The 16,407-nt window shown below is 31.8% G+C and overlaps 1 protein-coding gene across 1 annotated transcript in view; it reads left to right on the top strand.

The window, feature by feature from the left end:
* LOC107456421 (F-box/LRR-repeat protein 5) overlaps window positions 1-16,407 on the top strand; it is a gene marked incomplete in the record, with an annotated part of 48,655 nt that overhangs the window by 20,631 nt on the left and 11,617 nt on the right. Inside the window, 3 exon segments of the mRNA XM_043053868.2 lie at window positions 1,022-1,139; window positions 4,095-4,253; window positions 10,967-11,154. Coding sequence (XP_042909802.1) covers window positions 1,022-1,139; window positions 4,095-4,253; window positions 10,967-11,154 — 465 coding nt within the window.

Genomic DNA, 16,407 nt, shown 5'->3' with positions numbered 1-16,407 from the left:
ATATATACAACAGCATTTAAAGTTCGTATATTCAAATTCAATAACTACTAATTAAAGTCTCTTACAATAATGTTTAAAAATTTCAGTCTAACATTATACAATAAAAAGATATTACTATACATTAAGTTTAAATTTTAAGTAGTGCAAAGCAAAGCAGTTGACCAAATAAGAGAGGAAATTGTACATTACCAAATTCAAGCAGTTATTCCAAATTGTAAAACAACGGATAATAGCGTATCCAAAAACATAATAAACACAAGGGTCACCAATTGAGGGGGAGGAACCCTCTCATATTAAGTTGAAGACAACTATGACAAAAATCAAACAATATTTATTACCAACTGAAACATAACAAGATAAAAGCAGAAAAGTAAAATTAAGTATGAGTGTGCACAGAGCAAAGTTCAAAGCTTCTTAAATACTGAAGAAGGGTACAAGGTTGCCGATCCTGTGTATGTCATCCAGTTGATTATTTTGGCGACTGCGCACCATGCCTGGCGCTACAAGTTTAATCAGGATAACTGTGAATTCAAATTTCAAGAAAGTACCGAAAATTTTAGACTGGCATTTTTGTGTCAGAAAAAGTGACAAACACTAAATGTTTTGGTAAGTAGCTTATATTTTATTTTGGATAGCTTTACTTCTTTTCTAACTAACTGTTAAGTTTTTACCCAGAAAAATGTCGAAACAATCGAGACAGCCCAAGTTCTTTGAAGAAATAATATTAATTATAAGAATTATAATTGTAATATATTTTTACATTTGTAAGAATTATAGAAATAATAATAATGAGAAGAAATATGTTTGCGGAAAATGTACAATGGAAACATACTGTATATGCAAAAATTTCTTATTCTGTGTTTGTAATACATAAAAATTGTCAATATACAATTTTGTTTAATTATAGTAAAGTTTTTTTTAAAAGTTTATTTCCTTCCTAACATCCATATTTTTTTGCATTCAATCAAGAAACATGGTAGAAATGTGTTAAGGGAACTACTCTAAAGAGGATCAATTTCAGGTTTTCCAACCGATGTTAATGAAGTATTTTGGTTATGAAGAACTGAAATGCCTGAAGGAACAAGTGATCAAGGAACACAGTAAATGGTACACATATGACATTCTCAATGAGAAATCAAGTAAGTCTCCATTATTATACTATGTTTATCCACGTGGCAGAATAATCTTGCAGAAAGAATTTTACTTTTAGGAAGTAGTAAAGAATTTCGGTTTTCTGCACTGTAAAATTATAATTAAAAAATGCCTTTTTCGCACATCGGAGAATAAAGAAATGTGCGTGATTTTTCTATTATTATTTTAGAAAAATGAAAAATATCGAATAATGAAATAAAAAATTTCTTTTCTGCAGAAATGTTGAAAAAGAAATTTTTCCTCAAAAAATCATTCTTCGACACACTCATTTTGCGCCGATATTCTCGTTAATCTGTAAGGTATTTCAATCGTTTTTTGAGACAGTTACTGCTACGCATTTTTGCTTTGTTTTTTTTCGAAATCGTGATGTCTTTCATTGCTCAGTTATTATTTATATTCTCGTGAATTTTTTAAACATACGGATATTATTACGGCACGCGAAATTCGAATCGTGGATATTTGAGAAATAATTCGACACGGTCGTTTTGCACCGATATTTTCGTTAGTCCATGCGGTATATTTCATTCGCGTTCAGTAACTGGTACGGATTGCACGATTTTTTAATTTTTTTTTTATGTGACGATTTAGGAAATGCGGAAAAGGAAGTAATGAGTGTGCTTTCTTGTTTAGTAAAATATGAGAATCTCGCCCATGATATTAGAATAAATAAAAAAATATTACATATTCATTTAAAATTAGATAAAATTTTATTTTATTCAAATCTATAGAAAAATATTTTTTTTTAAAACTTCAACTTCATTTTCTCCATTTATTATTGGTTTTCAAATAATGTAAAAATAATGTTACCTTTTGCCATTTTTTTCAGTCTCTTTTGTCAAGAGAAGTCTCACTGCTGATAATGTACTTATCTTATTTATTTTCACCACAGTGAATGGCTTTTGTATTCAGATTTCAATGCCCCATAATTGATGTACACAGACCATCCATTCTCAGAATTGCCTCCCTTATCTCTTAAGAAGTCACAGATGTAACATTCCTATCTGATTTCATATTTAACCATAATTATCACTCTGCAAATTAAATTTCTATGTAATATATAAATAGATTTATAGTTAATATATATCAGGGGTTTCCAACTGGTGGCCCGGGGGCCGCATCCGGCCCGCGAAGCCTTTTTTGGTGGCCCGCGAAATAAAATATATTAGTTGTCATTTTTTCGTGGGCAATTTTCGTAAAAATTCTATATGGGTATTAAAATACTTTTCTCGTTAATAAAAAACTAATTTCATCGTTTCTGTGAAATTTAACATATCAACGGTGCAAAGAAATTTATTTCTCAGGTTTTGCATCCAAGAAAATATTTATTCAAATACAAAACTAATCGTGTATGTTGCTCTTTTTTATTTCATTTTTTTTGTATTTTGTGAATATAGTTTAGCATGTTGCACATCAGAAATTTTCTCGAAGAAATTCTCCGATTTAACTTTTTGAAACCACTCGTTTTGGACGAAAAAATTTCTCACACATTTGTAAACTTTAAATTTAAAATGTAAATATTTATTCTCTGGTGGTTGCAGCAGACAAACCTCAATTTTGTCATTGAGCATTTTGTGTGCTACTATGTAAGTTTTAATACCAACCTTTTTTAAAGTTTTATATCTTAACAATTAGATATCTGTTTCACATTAATTGTTTAATACATAGGTGTACATTAAATTTATTGTAGCCGAATTTTTATTATTTATTTAATATTTTTAAAAATATCTTTAATAACAATTAAATATTTTTAAAAATCTACTTCTATTTTAATTTTTTAATTCAATACTTTTGTTTTGTACAACTTGGTAAAAATCTGACAGTAATATTTAATGTTCTTTCAAACATAAAAGAGTTCTACATAAAATTTTGATAAAGTTGCGGCCCGCCATTTGATTTGTGTTTTTAACTGTGGCCCCCGGCCTCATATATGTTGGAAACCCCTGTTATATATATAAAATTAATATTTAAAAAAAAATCTTATTGTGTCCCTAAAGTATGCAGGCCCTCGATATATCCCTCTACACACTATATTTATTTAATCCCCAAAATATTGTTGTAGTGAGGTTTTACTGTAAAATTATTGTGCAAAGATGGAAAAGCATCAGTTTATTTAATTTTAAATAATTAAAAGTATTTCTGCAAGCATGTTTTACTCAAAAAGGGTGTGCTGCACCCCTATACAGGTGACTAAAATGCGACTCTATGCAACTATTTTCAACCTGAGGCAACTTTTTTTGCCTGGAAAGGTTAATAAAGCAACTATTTTTCAGGAAAAAGAGACTATTGGGAAACTTTTCTGTGCTCCTAGTTATGTTTTTTTTAAGCATAAATTGGGTTGATAAGTCTGAACTTCTTTTTTTTTTTCAGTTTTTTTTTCTTAAAAAATAAAGCATGTTAAAAATGTTGAATTGCAAATTTGAGTTATCACTTTTTAATGTGCTCAATTTGCACAGATTCCATCGTAAGTCTATTTTGTATCTCGATCGCCTTTTCGACGGTTATCGCTAAGAAATTCTGCAGGGTTTTAAAAAAAAGAAACAATTTTTAATACAATAGTAGAATGTGTGATTTTTGAATTTGAATAATCCCTTTTCACATATGTATATATATTTGCTGATAAAAAGGAAAATTATTTAGAAAAAGTATGTTTTTTTTAATAAAGTATTTTTGGATGGAATTCTATTCATTAAAATAATTAATTTTCCGTTAATATACTAATTTTTTTTTATATAAATATTTATTTGCTAGAACACTAACGTTTATAGAAGAATTATCATATTTGGAACCCACTTGACTAAATGGATCATGTTATATGAGCAACTAAGACATTTCATAAAATTTTACTAATATTATTGACAAAAATTTTGTTATTATTTAGGCTTTCATGGCTACTAAAAGCAACAATTTTTTGTGTATCAACCCTGCCTGTTGTGTTTTTGTAGGTCCTATTGTGAGACTTCCGCATGAAGTCATTCTACACATCATGTCCTATCTGAATCCAAAGGATGTCATACGTTGTTCCCAAGTCTCTCGATCTTGGAATGAGATAGCCTGGGATTCTTCATTGTGGAAAGACATCTATCCATGCTTCTGGGCTCACGGTAATCTCTTTTTAACAACATTGGTTCAAATAACTTTTTTAATGTCATATTTTTTTGTTATTCCCTTTTTCGCATTTTGTGAATCATCTCATTAAAAAAAAATCATGAAATCAAGAACTACCAAAAAAAGAAGAGAGACGGCAAGACTCTTCGTGAAGGGAGCTGCGTGTTTTCATTTCGAAATTCAGTTGTTGTCATAAATAATATCGTATTAAAAATATGGGATTTTAAAAACTGGAAATCAATAGTAATAATGACGTAGAACGAACATTTTTGCAGGAAAGAAAAGCAAATTTTTTTAATTCCCAAAGAAAACATTTTTCTGGCAAGAAATGTTTTGCGATTCTCACTATGAAGCAAAATTTTTGTCTTCGGGGCCTTCCGACGAAGTGAACCGTGTTCGAATCCCGACTGCAGTGTATCTCATCCTCGGTGTATTGTGGGTCCCCTTGTTGTCGATCTAAACGTCTTCAAGTTATGCGGGTTTCTCCCAATATTTGATCCAGGAGTTAGTTTCCTTGTTTTCTGGATTGAGTTCAAAATGACAAGGCTACGGAGTTGAACATTAGTAGCTGTATACCCAAAAAATTGGGACAGCTGTTCAATCGCGATTCTTGTCAGAACAAAGGATGCTGCAGAGGTGTGATATATTCATCATTTGTAGGCAATTTAATTATAAATCTTATTTAAAACAGCTGAAATTTTCTATATTATCCTTAAAAAATCTTCTTTTTTTTATTATTACTTGTGAGAGAATATAATCAGGAGTGATTGTATTCCGGGTTTGGCTCGAAATACCGTTTTTTTTCGTTTCATTCTTTCGGATCTTAAAATTGGTAGCACAGCATTTGATTTTTCCATGAATATCTCAGAATTACGCGTATCTCTAGATCGTTGGTTCGACGAATCAAAAACTTATAATCTGACAACATTTTAATACTTATACTAAATTCTGCTGCTTACGTATACTCGATACTTCCGTCCATTCGATTATTTTAGCTTAGAAGATTTTCGATATTCTTTAGAACTGTGTCTGCTAATATTGCGATTTTAATATCCATTTTTGTACTCACCTGATTTAAAAGTGACGCGCATTGATTCCTATTCATAGGTTTAAAAATATCACGATATTGGATTGATATTTATGTTTTTTTTTAAAATAAAATGTTGCTATCAACATCTGAGATTGTCTGTATGTCAATCAAACAAAGTTTCTAAAGCAATAAATTTATTTAAAAACATTGGTAGACAAACTGTCACAAACAGATCGACTAAAAAAAAGAATGAATAATCTGCTTCAACAGAAGCTTAAATACTCTTTAAACAGATAAAGGATGACATCATGATCCACGTGTGAATGACCAGCAGCAAATGAGAATAAACTGGCCGATCAACGTAGACCACGAGGTTGCCGACGCAAGTGGAATGCATGAGATTGTCATCTTAAATGACTGACGAAGATCGAACCTCATACCCTTTTAGCCTTAATTTGTCTAACAGCTATTCGTAATCACGTAAGAATAGAGTTTTACTGTCCCGCCCATCCATTGGACATTAAGATGAGACGACTGACCGCCTGGACAGTCCCTCTAAGAGGACTGCTGCCCGAACACTCAGCATCCATCACCACCCGTGGCATTTATTTAAAAACAGAAGTATTTTCAATAATTTGAAGGAAAAAAATTTTTAGTCCCCAGCAGCGTCCATCTTGTGTGTCAATGGAGCACTGCTCTATAGTGAACACGAGATTTGAATTAATCATTTCAACAGATAGCAATAAAAAGGTAACATCACATAACTAACATTACAAATATACGAAGTACAAGAGTGCTGTAAGCACCAAAGTAAAGCAAGTATAAGATATTAAAAATGGTATGTAAGGATTCTAAAAATAGTATGGTTAAAAATTTAGAAGGGGATAAAAATTGTGATAAGAACAGCGATAAGTAAAAGTCAATACAATAAAAAGCTGTCTAAAACTAAATTGTAAAGTTGGAACCATCATGGATTGTTGATCCATTCGAATCAAACTTCTCCTGATGGTTTACAATAGTATTTGTCTAAAACTATCTCGAGATGGAGCTGCAAGCGCAGAAGAAAGAACTTCTGTTTTTTCTTCTTCAAGTAAAGCTTTCAAGTAAATGTTGGAAAATGGTTGGCTAATGGAAAAGCTTTCAAGTAAATGTTGTTGTAATGGAACTCGAGATGCGACTATTAACTTTCTCAATCCTTCATCATCTTTTTAATTATCTCGAATCATCCCATTATGTATATATTCATCATCTTTAATATTAAGTATTTTATCACCATGTAGTTTTTAAAATCAATAAATGTTTATTCATATTTAAAAAAGGCGGTCCATATAAGAGAAGTGGAAACTTTCCATTACCTCTAAATTATACTGAAAAAACAGGAATTAATTTAGATTGAGCAGTATTAAAGTAGCATTTTAAATCACGGTATGATTGAAGTTTGTAGGCATATCGAAAACCACTAATGAAAGATGTTGGATGATGGTGACTATCACATGATGTGGCATTATCGTGAATCGCACTAAAACCATCACAGTTTTTGACATGGCTCTGCTCCAAAAAGAAAGGTTGTTTTTGTATTATGTGTTGTTTTGAGAAATGTTGCGATTTTTTGGGGGGCTCAATGCGAAGCCTATTATGAATGTTCTTTCTTTTTTATGGATTACCCATTATTGTTTTCAGCAAGTATTTAACCTCAAATCGTGGTGACTCGGGTGATTCCGCTCCCAACTTGCACCGACCACGGGGCTGACGTGAAGTATCCTCAGTGGTAGAAGGTGACATCCGAGATTGTCGCAGAATATCATTTTATCTGCATGTCAATAAAACAAATAAAACAAACAAAGTTTCTAAAGCAATACATTTATTTAAAAACATTGATAGACCAACTGTCGCAAACAGAGTGACAAACGAAGAGAAAGAATACAAAATAATTTGCTTCAACAGAAGCTTAAATACTTTTTAAACAGATAAAGAACGACCAGCAACAAATGAAAAGAAACTGGCCGATCCCCATAGACCATGACGTCACCGACGCAAGTTTAATGTACGAGATCGTTATCTTCAACGACTGATGAAGATTGAACCTTATACCCTTTTAGCCTTTAATTGTCTAACATGCGGGCCCCCTCTCATGCTTTTAACTTTTACAAAAATGCACATACAGTTAATCAAAATCTTCAATAAACTAAAAAAAAATATTATGGAGATATTTAATTTCTTTAAACCAACATTTAAGTTGTCTCTTTCCTGAAACTTAAACCTTTCCTGAAGATTAAACCTTCACAAATATTGTTGAACAAAATTTTTCAACTTCTAACTTAGTTAAAGGCTTTGTAAAAATGTCCGCTAAGTTAGACTTACTCCTAACATGTTTAACAGTGAAAAATTTATCATAAATTAAATTTCTTAAAAAATGATACCTTACGTCTGTGTGTAGTGTTCGACTATTTTCAATATGTGAGCGTGAAAAATCAATCGCTGATTGATTATCACTAAATATAATACAATCACTTAAATTTATGTCTTTTAAATTTAATACTCCACACTCATCTATTATACACTTAATCCACATTACCTCTTTGGCAGCGTCAGTTAAAGTCACATAGTCTGATTCCATTGTCGATAGACTCACACATTTTTGTTTTAAAGTTTTCCAGAATATCGGAGTATTATTTAAAAACAATATTATACCACCTACTGATATTCTGTCATCCCTGTTAGCAGCAAAATATGAGTCACAGTAACAATTAACATTAATTCCTCAATATTTAAAAATTTTAGGAAATAATCTTGAGTATTTTGAACATAACCTAATAATCTTAATAAAGTATTCCAGTGTTTAAGCCTGGGTTTTCTTGAAATTGTGATAATATATTTACCGCATAGCAAATATCCAATCTTGTGCCATTAGCTATATAAGACAAACAACCCAAAATAATCCAAAACAGCAATTTTGCCATTTCCTCCACTTCGCTTTTAGAAGGTGGACAATAAGCATTTGATAATAAGTTACCCTTAGTAATCCGCAATGATGACAAAGGATTTTTAAAGCTGGATAACATTTTACAAACTTCTTTAATGTAACTCTTTTGATGTATTAACATCTCACAATCCTTTTGGACAAATTCAACACCTAACAATTTAAAGTTTTTCCCAAAATTTTTAAATCAAAATTATCACCTAAAAGTTTAATAACACTGTCTACTTCATCTTTTGTTTTAGCAAAAATTATTATGTCATCTACATAAATTATAAGAATCACATTTTTATATTCATATGTACAATTACACCACTTCAATCTCAACAACTTTAAATTTTCAAGTGTATCATCCAATTCCAAAAACCACTCTCGACCGCTTTGTTTGAGTCCATAAATAGCTTTCTTTAAATGACAAATGTGGTCTGCTTATTTGAATCAACAAAACCTTGAGGTTGATGCATATATGCATCCTCATTCAAATTTGCGTAAAGGTAAGCACACTTGATATCGCGCACTTGATATCTAATCGTAAATTATACCATCCTTGCATACAAACTAAGATTGTGAAAAACATTCTTAGAAGAACAAAATTAACCACAGGACTAAATACGTAACTTTCACCTCGTTTTTTGTTTAAATCTCTGGGTAACTAAATGTGCTTTATTTCACTCTTTTCATGTACTTTAGTTGTATAAATCCAACAACTTCTCAAAATTCTTTTATTTTTACGAGTTGGAACCAAATCCCAAACTTTTCTTTCTCTTATAGTTTTAATCTCATCAGATGTGGCTAATTTCCGATTTTTAACTTGAGGAGATTTTAAACAGTCTTTATAATTTTTAGGAATTTTTATTTCAATATTATTTGCTTCATGTTATATGTTATGATATACCTGAAAATTTGAAACTTTACCAGAAAAAGCATTTTTCCCACAATCAAATGCATGAATCAAATGAAAAGAAACTGGCCGATCCCCGCAGACCATGACGTTAACCCCAAAAAGTGGGTCGGATGTTCAACAACAGTTATCAAAAAATGTTTTTGAAAATTCCAAGCATTTTATCGGTAATGAATACATAACATTGATATTTTCCAATGCATTGCCTGATATATACCGATGTATTGTACTGCATTATGCTCCTGAAAAAGGCCTGTCTTGGGTTCACTGCTTTTATGAATAACAAGTTTTTTTACCTACTAACGTTTTCAATATGTAAACAATTTGTAACATGTTAAAAATTATTGTTAGATTCATCATGTTGGTTGTATAGATAATCCTATTGATAGTGAGTGTTTTCCTTACCAACAATTTTGGTTCAATAAGAACCCATATTGGGCTATCCAGATTTTTTAATATTAATCCTATAATAGCCAATATAGAACCTATTATTGGCTAAATAATAGATCTCACAATTCTATATAGGACCGATATCAGTTCTAAAGTGGCTGTAAATTATCGGTCACTATCGGAACCTCCCTTTGAACCTATAAATATTGATCCAATGAGGGCTGATAGGGTATTCATATTTAATAGAAATTTTTTGATTCAAAATGAAATTACCTGCCAATAAAGAACTCTTTTATAGTAATTAATTTAAGCAAAAACACTTAATACTTACCAGAATCGCGATACTTTATGTTAAAATCGAGTGAATGTGAATCGCTATATTAGATTTTTAATCCGCGTGAATATAAAACGTGATATTGGATTTTAAGAAAACAACTATATGAATGGCGTGAATACGAATTGCAAATTCGGATTTACGAACAGGGGAAATACAAATCGGAATTTTGAATCGTGTAATCGAGAACCGCGATGCAGGACTTTTTGGTTGCATGATTTCGAACCGCGACAATGGATGTTGAACTTGCATAAAAACGAAGCACGATATTGATTTCAAAAACGTGTAATTTCGATATTAGATTTTTAAATCACTAGAATATTATTTTGCTTTTTTAGTTATTTTGCTGCTAGGGTTGTTGAAACAAAAGCGAAATTAATAAGCCATTGTTGAAACGTCTGTTGCAATTTTATATTTTATAACCGTCATCAAACAGCCGACCCAATTTTGGGTTTACGACTACTGGTGTTTTGAACCCAATCCAGAAGATAAGATAATTCCTAGATCAAGTATTGGGAGAAGTTGGCTTTTGTGGAAGACTTTTTTGATAGAACTAACCCGCATTTGCGTTTCATGGAGAGGAAAGGGATCCTCAGACTTTGTGGCGGGGGGAATTCTTACCGTAGCCAAACAATATGTTACAATGTTGTTTCCTCTTGTCAAGTTGTCTATTCCAGAGGAAACGCTTAGGGCACAGGAAAGATATCGGACTGCGAATAAACGGTCAATTGTTCCAAATGTTGAAGGAGCTGAACCAACTACCACGAAAATCTCCCAAGGTGAGCCTGGCAGCAAGGGAACTCTATTCCATGATCCTCCTACCACTGAGGATATTTTACGTCAGCCCTGTGGTCGGTGCAAGCGGAATTTGTATCGACCAGCCATCCCTGGAATTCGAAACCGGTTCACCTCGTGAGAAGGCTGAGTGGCCCTTCCTTCTATATGAATTGAAAAACTTTCTCTCTCTCTCTATATATATATAGGGAAACTTTTGAACCCTTATTGAGCCAAGATTCGTGAATATTAGCCCCCACAGAATGTTTAAACAAGAAATTTATTTATAATAAATCGTTCTAGGCATGTGGGAGAATTATGAAGAAGATCATGAAGATTGCAATGAAAAGTTTTATGCAGGAGAAGAGGATGAGCATCACCAAAGAGAAGTGAGAGTTTTGGAAAAGATTCTGAACCATTTAGTACCTCAGATTGGTGCAGGTGTACAAAAAATAGTTTTATCCTCATCAAGGGGACTTACAAACAATCTTGTGAGTATCTTCATTCAAATAAAAGAAAGTTTGAGTCAGTTCAAATTTCTCTTGCTAGACATTCCCCCCACTCTTTCTGTTGCCACTCCACTTAGAGCAGGGTTTCTTAACCTATGGTTCATGAACCCCTTAGGGGTCCATGGGTCATATTTTGGGGGTCCGCACAATACTTCTAATTTTTAAAACGTTTGGATCAATAATATTTAAATAACAGTGATCTTTTTCTAAAAGGTGAAAATACATACATATTTGAAACTAGGTGATTTGTGAGCGGCAAGTCACCCCATGATCGAGATACCACAAATTCAGCGAGGACTTCACACAGCCCTCTAATATCCATGTCAAATATTATTTAATCATTATTTCATTTAATATTATTTGATATTTCTAAGCGGGATTATCCACACTTGTGACAATAAAAACAGAACATCGAAATCGATTGAATGTTGAACATGATATACGCGTTGCTTTGTCAAAAACCATTCCTCAATTCAATTTATTAATTAAGGAAAAGCAGTAACAACCTTCATATTACGAATTTTAATTTTTAAAATTTTGCATACTATTAAAATAATAAAATTAAATTTTTTCTAATAATTGATGTTTTTTACAATTATTTTTTTCTCAGGGGAGTGGTCTGTGACCTCTTAAAAGTTTTTAAAAGGGGTCCATTATACGAAAAAGGTTAAGAAACACTGACTTAGAGAATGTTTAGTTTTTCTTTACAAATTTAGAAAATGCAGGGTATATATTTTCTTCTTTTAAAAATGGAGACCACTTAAAACACAATCTATATAAGGAAGATATTTCAGCTATACTAAACTATGTTATTTACTATAGCATAGCATTATTACAGCTTTACCTTTTTTCTCTTACGTTTTTTCAGCAACTAGTTTAGTAAGTCCAATAAAGCTCATTACAAGAGCACAGTGATTGTGTGTTTCCTGTTAATATATTGTGTATTATATGGACAGGGAAAACACAATGAATTTTTTTTTTTTTACAGATTAGAGTGGCAACCCTGTCTTTACAAATTTGTCAACAAAAAAAAACAATATTTAGTATAGTTTTTTACTCATGAGGTATTTTTTTTTGACAATAATCTTAACGATTATTGCCAGCATTCTGGTTTTTATTTGGAATAAGATAATTGTTTTAGTTTTTCCACGGTTGTCACTCCACAGGGAAACTTTGGAAAATACATGGAATTTAAAAATCACCTAAAGTAATGGGGAATTTTGAGGGTTTCTTTACTAACTGGAGAAATGCAGGAAATTATATTTCTTATTTTTGTCTTTTAAAAGTGGTGACCACTCAAAGAGCGATCAATCTGTGGGATAGTTAAGGATGATATTTGAACTATACTAAACTAGTTCATTGACTATACTATTAAATATTTTGTAAGTAGTAATATATTAAGTAAGTACTATACTATTTTTTTTCCAGCAATTAAAACTAGTATAGCTAGGCTAAAGTTGCACTGTATTTTTTTCCCCCAGATTTTAGTGGCAACTCTGTAATTGTACTTTAAAATAATTGTCTAATGTTTTTTTTATTTAAACACAGTGTTCACATGTGTTTAACACACAAATTTGTTTTGCAACTTTGTTGTATTCATTTTTGTAAAGAAATTCATTCAATTTATTTTACTTTCCAATTGTTGATTTTAACTTATTTCAAAATTAAGTAGATAGCTTACATATTATTATTGAAACTAGATGGCAAACTGTTTAAAAGAAGAAACCTATTTCTTTACCACTGTGGAAGTAGCCAGTGTATTGAGTTTTGTTACAGATGTAATATGTGTAGCAATCTTTTAGGTTGTTCTTTTTTGCATACAGTCCCGGGACACGCATTATAAGATGTAAAATCTTAATTATCAGGTGATGCTATACAGCTTTATTGTTTTGAGGCAGTTTTTCACTCGTTTACGTATCGGTCGGAGGATAAATCAGACGATATATAATATAAATATTTATTATATGAGGTATTATATTATTATGTTATAGTCATTAGGCTAAATTATTAGACACACTATAAGATTCTAAGTAAAATCAGGTGACAGCTTTATTGTTTTTAGGCGACTGAAACTTTGTTTATGTATCCATTGGTTAGCATTGTAATGCAAAATGCTAAAAATAAATGCAAATAGGAAGTATATAATAAATCTGAATGAAAACCCAATACATGCATGTCCATCCCAGGTGTATTGAATTTTCTAACAAATAAAATACACTATCTGGCCAAAAGGTCCTAAGGCACATATTAATCATGATGTTAGTCACCCCTTTGCATCGATGACAGAGTGGACTGATCGTTAAGACACGGTTCCCAGAAGATCACCAAAGTCAAGCTTCACTGGCTGCGGTCTGTGTGCGGGTGGGTGACCACTTGGATTAGTCTGCGTAGGGACCGAGGGTGTGCGGTATGGGTCCTCGTTAAACTGTGCTACCGTAAAGTGCTCGACTGCAGGTCGTTTGGGCTACTGAAACAGGGGTGTCATCCCCTCTGCAGAGGATCAAAATTGTGGTGGCATGTCATCCTCAGAGATGTTTCCCAGACCGTCGCCAATAGCCGATTGTGCAGCTCTAGTGTGACGTGAAATGAAGTACAACAACAGCATGGATGAGACTTTCCACTTCGATCACAGCTTGCAGTGAGAATGGCTATCTAATCTGCTGCTATATATAATCAGCGCTATATTCAGTGGCGTAGTTTTAATGCATGTTCGAGAGGGGTTATTGATTACCTCCTTCTAATATATATATACAGACGGATCTCTATTTAACGAAGTTGCTGAATCCCGATAATAAGTTCGCTGTATGGAAAATTCGTTAAATGGAAAATCACCTTTTGAAATACTTGAACAACACAAAACAGGTTTTAAAATCATAAAAACTAGTCATCATTAAAATAACAATTGATGCACCTTTATCTTGTAAACTAGTGTCTACTATTTATTTAATAAATTTTAGCCATAAAAGAAATCTGCATGAGAATAGAGCAAAACATTATCCAGTCTTACACTATCATGTTACTACTTTTTCAACTAAAAAAAGCTATATTTATGTATAAAATTATAGCTGCATTTATTTGCTGTATAAAATTATAATTACAAAGTAATTTTAAACATACATTATAACATGCGTTGTTAAGTTTAATGGCTACGGATAAAATCTGTTCATTTTGGTCTGAGTTTTTCGTTTGAAGTGCAAACAAAAAGGAAAAGGGATTTTACTGCTCTCTCTAAAAGTGAAGTGGGTTCGAAAGTCAATTCAAGGTCATTTCCACCATAAAATGCTTTGATGAGTTTGAAATGTTCTGAAATATTTTGGGAAATAGGGAAAGTGGATCTCAAAGAAAAGTTCGTTCAATAGAAAATTCACTTCACGATTTGGAAGCTATTTTACGAAGAAATTTCCAAAATGTTCTTGGTTCCTCCAAAAAATTCGCAGAATAGAGAAATTCGTAAAATGGAAGTTCGTTAAATAGAAGTCTGACTGTACATATATATGTGTGTGTGTGCAGAGATGCATAAATATAGATATGTATGCATTGATACTTAGATAGATAGATACATATATATATATTTATGTATGTATTAATACATATGTATATATATTCTGATATATATTCTAAAGGTTTAAATTACAAAAAAAGAAATGAGAACTATGTCAATATCCAACTTACCGTACAATAGTCTAGTAATGCTTAATTTTGGAGGGGGTTTTGTCCCCCAAAACTACACCACTGGCTGTATGGTATGGTGACTCTGAGAACACCCATTTCTTCTAACCACAATCCTCGATGTGTGAATGGAAGAGAAATGTAGTGTGGAGACACTGTATTTAAGAGAAACCAGGGGTCTGTTGAGATGAAATTTGGGTCCTTCACAAAATAATTTATCTTTTAATCAGACCCTTCACAAATTTGTTTATCTTCATAATTGTTTCGTTCACCCTTCCTGGGGAGAGAAAGACGGTTCGAGACAAACTAAGTTTCTCCAAGTTTTAATTCCAATTGTAGTATTCTAGGAAAATATTTCTAATTTACTGACAAATTATTTTAATTTTTTTAAATAAAATATAATAAATTTAAGAATTTATTAAGTTTACTTCATGCATAACACATTAAAAGTGATACATTACTAAGTTGTGTTATTTAAAATATGTCCATTGGAATGATTAAAAATGTGAGTGAGATTTTGTTTCCGTCATTCGTTCGAAACGAATATTCTGCTTTGAACAGTATGGGATCAGGGTTTCCGCTACGGTAGCTTTTTTCGCAAAATGCGAGAAGACCCCTCAATAATGCTAAAATTCAACAAAGCATTTTCGCATTTTTGCTAAAGGATTTTACTAAATTCCATTTAAAAAAAAGCTTCCGCGAAAAACCATGACGCTAACATCCAAGAAAAGAATTTGATCAAACAAGAAGGAGAAAAAATCTAAATATCTTTCGCAAGAATATTTCAGAAATTTGGAATATGTTCAAGCAAGTGTGAAGGCTTGTATTTCAAGTCTAGAAGAAATAAAAAATGGCACCGGCACTCATTATATGAGTTTTTTAGATGATGTGCCTAAGAAGGAAAGTGAAAAATTTGAGTTTCAGGGCCATATAATTTTAGATGGACTGAAACAGAGGGAAAGATTCCGTAATTTGATGCACAATTTTTTAAACTGTATCATTGAAAATATTACTGATAGATTGGGAGATTTGGATAAAATCGAAATGTTCAATATATTTATACCTAGCAGGATGCCCCATAGTTCGGAAGAATTACAGCATTATGGTGTAAAGGAAATCCGTTGCATTTTCAATTTGTTTTCGGAATCTCCCAGAAAAGATTTTCAGTTTACAGAAACTGAATTACTTTGTGAATGGGGATTATTTAAACACATCTTAATGCAACGATGTAAAAACATGTCATTTAATGAATTACTTTTATTTTTATATACCAATGATGTGTCTGAACAGTACCCATTAATAACTTCTGTTATAGAGTATTGTGCAACAATACCAATGCACACTGTTGACTGTGAAAGGGGCTTTAGCTGCCTTAATTTGATTAAAACTAATATTCGAAACAGGTTGTTAATCAACCATGTAAACAATTTGTTAATGATTAATATTGAGGGCCCTGAAAGTGCATTTAACTTTCAAGAAGCATTTGTAAAATGGGCAAACATGAAAGAAAGGAAGATTGTTAATTATAAACCAAAATGTTTTGATAAATAATAAATGTGTTTTTTT

The sequence above is a fragment of the Parasteatoda tepidariorum genome, chromosome 8 (assembly GCF_043381705.1).
Source record: "Parasteatoda tepidariorum isolate YZ-2023 chromosome 8, CAS_Ptep_4.0, whole genome shotgun sequence".
Lineage (NCBI taxonomy): Eukaryota > Metazoa > Arthropoda > Arachnida > Araneae > Theridiidae > Parasteatoda > Parasteatoda tepidariorum.
Note: the sequence above shows the minus strand (reverse complement) of the source record. Positions and strands in the feature narration are given on the sequence as shown.